Source organism: Carassius carassius, chromosome 13 (genome assembly GCF_963082965.1).
Source record: "Carassius carassius chromosome 13, fCarCar2.1, whole genome shotgun sequence".
Taxonomy (NCBI): Eukaryota; Metazoa; Chordata; class Actinopteri; order Cypriniformes; family Cyprinidae; genus Carassius; species Carassius carassius.
Genome location: NC_081767.1, coordinates 2235942 through 2247596, shown reverse-complemented (window position 1 = coordinate 2247596; position 11655 = coordinate 2235942). Strand labels below are relative to the sequence as shown.

Genomic DNA, 11655 nt, shown 5'->3' with positions numbered 1-11655 from the left:
TCCCCCTGTGCCTCCTCTCTGCTTCAGTACATACAGTATCTTCCAGTTTCCCTACTGCACTGTGGTGTATCTCACCCCCAGGCTATTCTTATGCTTTCAAATGAGAGAAATTGATTATCAGGCATGTCTAGATTCCTTCTCTCTCTCTCGTCAAATCTTTTCATGCAGTTGCATAAACCTCAGTACGCACTAGGATGCTTCCACGCACATGCAAGTACGAAAAGGACAAATCCTGCGAGGGGAGACGGAGAAGCGGGGGCTGTGGGGGAGGAAACATCCTCTCATGCTCACTTTCACATCCCTCCCTCTCTCTCTTTCTCTCACTCACTCGCATCTTCCAAGAGAGCGAGGTAAGGAGGTGGAGGAGCACTGTGTGAACAAAGTCAGTGAGGCAGCTGAGATGAGCACATCAAAGCTGGACTCAGAAGAGAGCGCAGCTGCCCTAACATGCTTCCCTTGACACTGCACAGCTACCTCTGCGCTCGAATGAAGGTAAGTCTGATGGGAGGGAGGAATGGGGGTTAGAATATCCGTTACCCGGCTGAGTGCGATTGTGTCATGCAATCAACATCGAACGGTGGTCTTTATATCATCCGTCACTCATGAGAAGGAGCCTTCTGAGAGGGAGAGAGAGGATTACCCCAAAGGCAACCCTTGTCCCATTGAGACAGCAAACGCTGCCATGGATCTTAAATGCCTTCCAGCATGTGAGGTGGCATTTTTGTCAGCCTTCCCGGGTTAAAGAGCGGACACGTGTTTTAGTGCATCGCAGTTTCGCAAGCCTGTTGGTTGCATGTGTGCATGCACGTGTGTGCAGGAGAGAGTTTGCATGTGCTTTCATGTGCAGGAGTGTATGTGGCAATCGAATGTTATCGGGTGCACACTTTCAGAGAGAAAAGTCATTGGTGTTTGGTGGGAGTCATATCGATTCTCTCTGAGTCTTCGTTATAGGGGTATCAGTTATCTCGCCTGGAGCTGCAGCTACAAACCGCTCACATAGAGAGATTTTCCTCCGTCTAGCCTCTCTTGTCCTGTCATACTTTGGGTCTCCAGATAACTCTTTGCTGAAAAGCACAGAACAAATCAGTAACTGCTTGATAAAGGGGGAAATAATAAAAGCTAGCTCAATCGTTGCTTCAAGGAGAGGGAATGAGTGTGAATTTTTCATATAGTTTGCTTGCAGCTTGCATACATAATGGAAAATGTAAGAAATTTGCTGTATGGTTTCACTTTACATACAGTCATGTTATGTTTAAATATACATGCAGTTGCAACTAAAAACAATATGCAAATGCATGCACTATACTGAGCTAATTATATTTTATATCATTTAACCCTGTGTTTAAACTTAACTCTCAGCCTTTTAGAGTTTCCCTAATATATTTTAGTATGTTTACTAAACGTTTTTTCCTCGTTGGGATTGTTTGCTGCTGCAATGGAGGTGATTTTCAGGTTTTACTATCCGTTTGGTGATATTTGTTCCCTACAATATAGGCAAAGCCTGACCTGCACACATACATCTTAAATGCAGGCAAAGCATTTAGCCTAATTAATTTGCAGAATTGTCCAAATATACACGTCATTCAAGTCTCTGGTCACCATGGCACGGCTGATTCTGATGGAGTGACCTTTGACTCCATTAACTTCATGACAATTCTCTTAACTCGGAGCAAAACAACTGCGTCACACCATAGGCCTTTCTCAATTACCAACTGCCAGTTCTGTCATGCACTCAGCAATAGAAGTTATAAATCAGTGTGACTTACTAAATGTATCGTTTAGCCAAAATGCAAATTATGTACCCCCTTAAACTGGAATTTGTCTATGGAATATATGAAAAATAATAAATTGGGAAGGTTTTTGCTGCTATTGTCAATACAATTACAATTAAAGTGGAATTACAGTTTATTCTGTTACTTACTCATATTAATTTGATGACTTCAGAATATAGTGCATTTTGAAATGAACTTTTCTATTATACTTTTGTTCTTTTTGAAGCTTGAAATCCTCTTAATCATTGTAACTGCATGGACAAGAGCGACCAGTACATTATTTAAAAGTTTAATTTGGTGTTCCACATAAGAAATAAGTTCATATTTGTACTAAGAATGACACAAGTATGATTACATGATGACAGATTTGAAATGTTTGACTAAACTATCGCTTAAGCACTAGACACATTAAGCAAAGACAACACAAAAAAAAAAAAAAAACACACATGCAGGCCTGGTCGTGCAGCAAAAATATGTTTCTCTGAAGTCATGGTTTAGCACAAGCAATAATTCTATAGGCTAATCATTTTTGAAGACTCAATTATTAGTTGATCTCATGATGTGAAGTTCCCCCACATAATTTGATAGTGGGTTACCTTAAAGAAATAGATTTTGTATGATGTGCACACATAACTGTGTTTGCGTGAAAGTGCGTGTGGACGTGCATCAGATGGAAGTAAGTTGCACCTCATTTGCTCCCAAAGTGCAGGTTCCATTTGCACTGTGTTAGGTAAGATCCAAGCCGGAAAGTCCTCGAGCGCAATCCATCTGCTCAGTCATAATTAGATAAAACTTCAGTCTAATACATTCAGAATATTGTCTTGTCAGCTGCGGTTTGAGAGGAATTCTATTTCCTGCTGCATTGATCTGTACGCTTTGAATGTCTGTGTGGTTTAAAGGACAGGTCTGAGATTATATCTTATGCTTGGTCATTCATGATATGATGTATACTATTTTTTTCAATAGTAATATATTAATTAAAACATATTTGTTTAATATTAATTTATATTAAGATTTAAGGTAAAGTTTATTATTTATAGGAGAGGGAAAAAAAGATGACTAACAAAATAAATAAATAGCTTGAGTTGTCAGTCAAAATATACAATCATAATTGTAAAATTTATAATATTATCAAACAGTACAGAATGTTTAGCAGTAATACTTACTAATACCTTTAAAAATCATAGAATTCATATAATATGTTGCAGTTATTGATGTTTTTTCTGTTGTTTTCCCATCAACTGATATCGCTTCCTGAAAGATGATGCCATTGAGGAACTACCTTTTGGTAAAGAAATATTGCAAAATATTATATATATATATATATATATATATATATATATATATATAATTATTATTATTAATATTATTATTGTTGTTGTTGTTGTTGTTGTTACAGTATACTAACAATATTGTCATAACAATTTTTTTGCATGCAACATTTGTAAAAACAAACACCTGGAATATATTGATAGTTTTTGAGAATTTTAGCAAATATTAGCCAGAGACAAAAAAGGCGCTCAAACCAAAGTAGTGAAATCGTTTAATATTAACTTTTTTTGTATTTTTATTTACTGCTGACCAACTGTGATGTTGTGATAAAAAAGAAGAACAAGAAACGGTCTTAATAATACAGTACATTAAATACCTAAAAACTAGAAACATAAAGACAATCAGAAGAGCCACAGAAACATAATCATGATCATTACACATCAAACATGAGCGTTATAATGTATATACAAACCATGAACCAATCATAAGACAAGACTAAAGACCTTTCAAAGGAAACTAAATCAGGAAATAAAAGACAAGAACTAGACCTTTAAGACATTACAAAATAAAAGATACAAAATATAACTCATTAAACAGCTTTGATAAGTTCAATTACAGAAGTTTATGGATATTAACCATGCACATATTTGTTAGACATGGCATGTTGGATATGTTTGTTAAACCCCAATGACAGCAGCTCCAACGGTTAAAGGTATTCAAACGGCAAAAAATTTGTACACTGTTCGTTCTTAGATTTTTCGCAATGAAGTATCAAGGTATTCATTAACATAGATTTCATTTAGTAATTTGGTATTTTGAAGCCTTTCGGTGTTACGAGTGTTGCCATAGAAACCAATCATTTGTGAGTCTAAGGATGTGAAGAGCTCAGTGTTGAATCCCTGAGTTATGATAATTCTCAAATACGTGAATGCAGCATCACATTTGAATGTAGATCGTCTTTTTACACTCCAGCCTGTCACCGAATGTGACCACAGTTCTGTGACATATAGAGCTGACAATAGCAATACAGCGGAAAGTAATGCTGCCACATCTTTTAAACCAGCTCTCGTAAAACAAATCCTCCGATCCACTCTGTAATGAAGAATCCTTCCTTTACCTTCTGCCTCATAAACACAGCACGCCTTACGGGCTGTGTGTGTGTGTGTGTGTGTGTGTGTGGGTGGGTGTCTGACGGTGTGCAATAAAAGCCGACAACAGATAATGAAAAGGGAAGATGAAGGAACGAGAGGCGTGGCTAAATGGCAGATTTGTAGTTACATTCAGGCCTTGATTTTGCATTTGCAACAAATAAGAGAACATCTGATGTTTATCTGAAAGAAACAAGCACAAGCCTTTGCTAAATATAGCATACATTGATTTATAAGTTCAAAAGTTTGAGCTTGGAGAAACATCTCAGCAAACACCATAAAAATATTCCAGCCACTTTGTTTAGTAGCATCGAATCAACTCAATAAATAGGACGTCTCTGACTGTTAAGCAAAGAGACAAGGAGAAGTGTGAAAGACTGCAGTGTGTATGTGTGTGTGAGTTTGCATCTCTGTCATTCAGAAGTCAAGAAGGTGATCAATTTCAGATTGATGAAGCACTACATACTCAGGCCACTGCTGCAAAATTACAAATATCAGATGTGTTTTTTCTGTGGTGCTTTCGAAGTCAATGGAGCATCATACCACCTGGCCCTTTTCATTACTTATAAGTATTTAAAGTGCTTTTTTCAATTCCACTAGGGTATCTCCTGTGTCAGTCAAGCAACAACTGAACTTTTTTGGTTCAGACCTGTTTGATCCAATTTTTCTAAACCTTCTTGTAAAAACCTTTTAAGACTCAAGCGGTGCAGCAAACATGCAAATTTTGTGTCAAGGTCAATAAAAGTCTTACGGTATGATCACAACGAAATTGTGCATGTCAAAAAGCTCCATTGCCTCTTTTATAATAGTGTAGCAATGTATGAAACACAGAATTCACATAGATAGATAGATAGATAGCTAAGTTAAGCTAATCTTAACACATAGAACCTAATTCTTACCACTTTTTCCTTTTTATTAACCCATCAATGGAAATGCAAACAAATTGTATCATATACATAGCATAAACCTCCTTGCTCAATAAAGTGAATAAGGATTTGAATTTCCAGTATCGAGTGTTTGTGCAGAACAGATGGCCTGTCTTCAGGAGGATCTGCCTGCAAGTGAACGCGCTCGATTCTCCTGCGCAGTCATCATCTCCCGTGTGCTGACATTTTGATTATTTCCAGAGATTCCCCAGATATCAGATCTAGATATCAAAGATTTAGCATTTTCTGCTTGTGCTCCACTATATTGACAGACCCTGACTTAAGGTGTTTTAAGTGGTCATGTTGAGGCAGTGATTCTGTAATGCTAATTAGGGCACTTCGAACACGATGGCTGCTTTGGCAGACTCGATGCTTCAAATCACTTCAGGAAGCTGACAGGCCATCTGATAAACACAGGAGAGGGTGTTGAAGAGCTTATTCTCTACTTAACACAAACACACCCCCGCAAACACACACATACACATCCAGTAAGGACAGCCTAGAGTGCACGGCCTTGTTAGCGCTCTTTACTGAGTTTCATTGGACCAGGGATGTATGCATTCACACACACCCTATAAAGCCTTTTGGAGTGGGTGTGATTTGGCTGCCCATGTGAACTTCCTGAAGCATCACTTGTGTTGGTGTAGGACTATGAGGAATGTCGCTGTCATGGCGCCAATGCTCCAAAGACTTAGTTTCAGCCACTGCTATTCCTGTCACTGATAGGATGAGATGCACTCCTTTCATTAGGCTAACTGTTCTTAGTGTGGTCAGGATGTCTGCTTGAAGGCTTGGTGTCATTCAGAGTGATAGGGATGTTAATACACACTTGAATGCCTGAACAAACACGCAGGCGAGTGAATGCAATGCTGGCAGCGAGCCGTGCTGGATGCTGTTCATTCCAGGGGCATTTTAACTCATTTGCCCCGACTAACCTCAAAGTGCCATAACAGTTTCAGATATAGACGGCCGAGCCATCATCCCGCTCTCTCTGCTGTGCGTACATGCACGTCCGCACACATTCACACTCACAATTACACCAGAGACGATGCTGCAGCGACGACATTGATGCTGAACGGAGAGTACTGTATATTCAAATCTCTTATAAAGTAAACTCTAGTCCTTAGATTGAATGTTTACAGCTCTCTGATTTGAGTTAATGGTAACACAACACACAGGTAAACAAATAAAATATATCATTTTTCAAATAAGTGTTTTTTTTCCATAGTTTTTATTTAAAATTGTATACATTATGACTATGCACTATAAATATTACTATACACCTGAAAGTCCCTCCAGTTTGGGAGGGATATTGCACAGGAAAATATACAATTTAACATGATTTACTCACCTTCATCTAATTCCCAGTATGTTTTTTTTTTAAATGCAAAAGAAGGCATTAAAAAAAATATGTGGTTGTTATTTTCCTTGCAACTAAAGTGAATGCTCTCAAGCTTCAAAAGGATGCGAAAGTGTTATAAAACTTGTCCCTGGTTTGTGTATTATATTTTACACTAAATATAATGACTTTTGTCTGTTCCACATACATGTATCATTTGGCTTTTGAAAATTATGAATGCAGCACACAAGTCAAAAGGATGACTTTTTTTAATACTTCCATGGTGCCCTTTAAAAGCTTGACAGCTTCAGTTCCCATTCATGGTAATTGCATGGAAAACAGCCTTCATAATCTTTCATTCTATGTTTAGCAGATGTAAGTAAATCATGTGGGCTTTGAAGGACACAAGGAAGAGTAAATGATGACAGTTTTTCATCCTTCACTGAGCTATCCCTTTAAATAGAAAGCGTATATGTGCAGTGCATGTGCAGAAAGCATCAGTAAAGAGTGTGTTGATATTTCATCGGGAGTACAGAGGGAAATTCACCCACAAGTCTTTGCACACAAAATATAGCAAAACTAAATGTGGTGAGAGTAAGTGGTGTGTCCGGATTTTCATGAAACTTAATTATTTTCATGTGCACTTTTCGAAGATTAATGCTCCATAAGCGCAAAGTACGAAAAAAAGCGTTGACAAGTATGCTATATGAAAAACTGGCAAAACTTGTGGCAAAATGTTTAAGGACCTGTGAAAAACATAAAATGTGTCTGTTACAGTGAAACAGATACAGTACATGTTATAAATTCACCATAATGTTGCAGGGTATTCCATATGAACTATTTATTTTTTACTTTTCAGCTTCAGAGTGTGTTCAGAGTGTAGGCAGCTGTGAAAACTGCATTGACTGTGTGAATTTTACACAGCTACAGAAATTCTAAGGTGGAAAGTCTAAGGAGAAAGCTCCGGTATGTCTTCACTATTCAAAAGTCTGCCTGAGTTTGTTTTGATGACTCTTGAGAATTGCTTACTCCTACAATAGAAAAAGGGAAGAGAGGTAAAATCACGACCCATGACTGCAGGACATGGATGAATGGACTCGTATCTGAGTAGTAAAATGCATTGCTGCAGTGTGTGCTCTTTTCCTCCCCCACCAGTCATTACTTTCCCATGTGTTTGAGTAGATCGAGTTGTTGGACATCACTGGTACCGCAGTGTGTTGACACAACACATGGGCAATTCCCTAGACACTGCAGGAAATGTCTCTCTTTTCAATAAACCAGCCGTTCCTATTTATTGGGGGGTTAAAATGTGCAGGTTTAGCAGTTTAAGTGTCTCCCTGATCGCTGCGCTGATCTGCTCTGAGGCAATAATGTAGGGGTAAGATCATGTGCGAGGAACTCTGACAGCAGCTGAACCCCGCACCAAACGTTCCATTAAAACACTAATTAGTATTGATACAAGTGCACGCCTGTAGTGTCTTTCTCATTGAAAAGAGATCACTTATGTCTGTGAAAAGAGGCTGAATTCAGCAAATTATAGAGTAGAATTTTTACAGTGCAATTACGCAATTACAGCAGTCTGACAGCCACACGTCACTATACAAACCTGATGCCTGCATTCTCCACCATTAAAATATTGCGCCAGAATTATGCTCTGTTAACAATTCTCATGCATGCATTAATCCATTCATTTAAACAGCACACCGTATAAGAAACCTTGACTGATTACCGCTACTGAGTCATACTGAATGTATGATTCCCAAACAAATGATTCAATTGGTTCATCAGTTGGTTCATTTTAGTGAGTCAAAAAAAAACACCTACAGCATAACTAGTGTAAGTCAGATTCCCAAACTTACGACTCTGAGGAGTCAGTTCTCATTGTGACCAGAGTAGTCTGATAATTTAACAAATGACTCATATAAACTGGTTCTTTTTAGTGAATCAAAAGCAAATGCGCTTTGCTGATTCCCAAATGAATTACTTATGATTTGGTTCTTTTTAGTGAATTTATAAAATGTATAGACCCACAGCACACAGATGTGTTATGTAGAACTTAAGGATCATAAAACTCACAATTACGTGTAGTTTAAAATGTTTTATAAAAATAAAATCAATTAAATGTTACCATAGTTTTGGTTTAAAATTATTAATTATCTTTGTTAGCTTTATCCATGTTCTATTTATTGCTAGGCTGTATTTATTTGTGTGCATCTATGCTGTTAAAAGTCAATAAAAGTAAATGCATAATTTTGACATTTTGAAGTGCATAAATTATATTGCTTTAAATTTATCTCTTATGCATTTTCCCCCAGACATTTCTTACTCAAAAGTATTGATGGAATCATTGATGAGATTAAGGAACCAGAACCAAAATCATTGAATGCAAGCTTGTGTCTTTGTCTCTCTCTCTCTCTCTCTCTCTCTCTCTCGCTCTCTCTGCTGTGTCCCCTGTCTGGCTAGCAACCAGATTCCAAAATCACAAAAAAGCATGCTACTCTAAAAGCTTGATAAGGAGCTTGTTACCTCTTCAGAACTGCATGATAAGCAGGAGGGAACAGACTCTGCTCTGGCTCACCTCACCAGCATGCAACCATCAAAGTCAAATGTAACAGGGACCGTTTTGTCATAAAATGTGGAAATGGCAGAGGAGGGGACATTGAGGAGGCCTGCTGTCTGTCTGTGATGTATTCTCCATGTGCATCTCGGATGCAGGTCACGTCAGTGTGCCCTTTCACTGCAGACCTGTCAGTCAACACTGTATTCCTGAGTGGATAGCAGCTCTGACGCGCCATCTGCGTGCAAGCAGGGCCATGCAAATAGGGATGAGTGATGTCACTGCAGTAGAGTGGAATTAGACAAATAAGAACACGGGTCAAACAAAGGACTCGAATCTCCAGTGAGGCTGGACTCCAATTCCTGTGAAATCTTCGCTACTGTTGAGTTTAGCTGTTTTGCAACAGGGATTCTTTCTAGGATGCACTAATTATCCAGAGATCAGCTGTTGCCCAATACAGCAGCAGGTTTTGTGTGTTTAACTCTACAAGGTGATGATTATCTCATTCCCCCACCATGAGGGTTATTTTCTCTGCCCTGAAAATGTGTGTGGCCATTGCTAGGCATGGAATAGAAATATGCAACAGCATTTGTGGTAATCAGTTCACCTGATTACTCTACATTGATTTACCCTCCTAACTGATCAATGCCTATTTTAAGGACTTTTTTTAATGGAAAAAGCAGTGGGGGATTTGTAAAATATCCATCTAAATAGGCTTCACTCTCTCTTTCTGGGTTTTACTCTCTTTCTTTTTACACTATATTTTAGAGGAAAATCTGCCATTATTTGTATGAAAGTTATTAAACTATTATCTTAAGCAGCTTTCAGAACACAGGAGTGCACATGCCTAGCAAATTGCAGATGAGCTGTTTGGGATCATGGGAGTTTTATCACTGTCATTAGGCACCTTATGTAAGCGATTAGCATAGATGATGACATTACCAACAGCTGCACAGGTGCAGTGTGGGAGTGACTAGGATCTGGAGCTGAATCATTGCTTAATGCACCATGTCATGACATCTGAAATTAAACGAACCAAAATCCAGTTTTCCACACCTAAGATCCGTTAATGGAAACAAAACATAGGTACAGTAAGATGTAGTCTACAGCTCTCCTCCAAAATCTAGTGAATATAGGAACTTGTTGGGACACCATCAACATTTCATTTGTCTAATTTGTATTTTTCTTTCATTTGTTTTCTATTTTATTTAATTTATCCAGAGTTGAGAAACTCTTTATTGCAACTCTTTTGAAATGCAGAAAGGTTTCAATAAAATAGTTAGAATTAATTTAAAATGGACTATTTCCAATTCTAGTATATTTGTGTGAGTCTATTTTTTAGGCTTGTAACATCTTATCGCTAGCCTAGCGACATGCTAACAGCAGACACTGTTGAAGTCAATTATGAGAGATGCTGCCCTCAACAGACCTTTGCAAATCAGTTACTTATGAGATTCCATTTCAGTTTGGATGTTGTAAACCGCAAGACAGCTCAGTAGGTTTTGAAACCGAGCCTATGTGCTTCTTTTTGTCCTACGCTACAGCAGTACTTTCTGTTCAGGCCCTACCTGCTCAGAGGCTGGCTCGATAGATTTGACAGGTGAACACTAAATGTGTCAGAATGGAGATAGTGAGCTGCCGGAGGCAGCGAGGAGTGCACAGAGGTGCTCACCCAGGTTGGCGTTTCTTCTATGTGTATGAGGGAAGGTTTGACTGGATGATGGAGACAGCAGCAGCAGCTTTCATGGCCTGACGGTGCTGATGCAGTTAGTCTTTAGGGAGCAGGGAACAGCTGAGACTGCCAGTCTGTTTTAGGCACAAATTAAACTCAATCCACACACTCAGAAAGTGCATTTCCCTTGTGAGCTTTGATTTAATCCTTCAAGTAACCATCAAAGATGTTCCCCTAAAAGTGTCTGAGTGTGTGTGGCTTGCTCCATCGCAAAGTCATGTTATGTCACATGTAAAAAGACATTCTATTTAATGTGAGAACCTGAGTCAGGTTTAGTTTTCCTGTTTGTCCATTAGAGAGTCAGACAACAATGGTTGAACAGCATTCCCCATGGTGTCTGACATAATAAATATGTTTACTCACCTAATTGGGAGGGTGAGACAGTGAGTGAAATATTAGCTGGTCAGATGAACCCTGATTTTGAATGCACCTTGTTTGCTCGAGTGAATCTGTAAACCGTAGTAATCCTAAAAAAAAACATTTAATATTCGGATAGGGCACAATAAATCCATGTAATGACATTTATCCATCTGAACTGGATAATGGTAATGTATCAAGGCTTAAAGTGGTAAATCCCAAGGTTGACTGAATGAGCATTCATTAAAGATCATTCAGTATTTCCCCCTCATTAAAAGTACTACTTTTGGAAACATGTTTAAAATCATAAAATGTTCAAATGTTTGTTTTAATTTCTTCTTTTGTGTTATCTGTCCATTTCAGGTTTGCAGTCGAAGCTGAGGATGGCAGGAGATTCTCGCGTCCACATGGACCACGACATGGAAATAGGAGTGACTCCAAGAGAGGTCAGTTGTCCCCAATATCCCTTTAAACTTCAGTAATTTTCAGTAATAAGGAATATACTGTAACCAAGGAATAGAAAAACAAAGCTTCAGCATTTAGAATACGACT

General features: G+C 38.4%; 1 protein-coding gene across 1 annotated transcript in view; it reads left to right on the top strand.

Moving 5' to 3' along the window:
* Nucleotides 1-260: 260 nt before the first annotated feature.
* The window catches only part of LOC132155829 (G protein-activated inward rectifier potassium channel 4-like), a 34211-nt gene continuing 22816 nt past the window's right edge, over nt 261-11655 (top strand). The window contains exons 1-2 of the mRNA XM_059564544.1: nt 261-492; nt 11467-11549. Of these exons, the coding sequence (XP_059420527.1) occupies nt 11487-11549 (63 nt within the window). The 5' untranslated portion in view covers nt 261-492; nt 11467-11486. The remainder of the gene's footprint in view (nt 493-11466; nt 11550-11655) is intronic.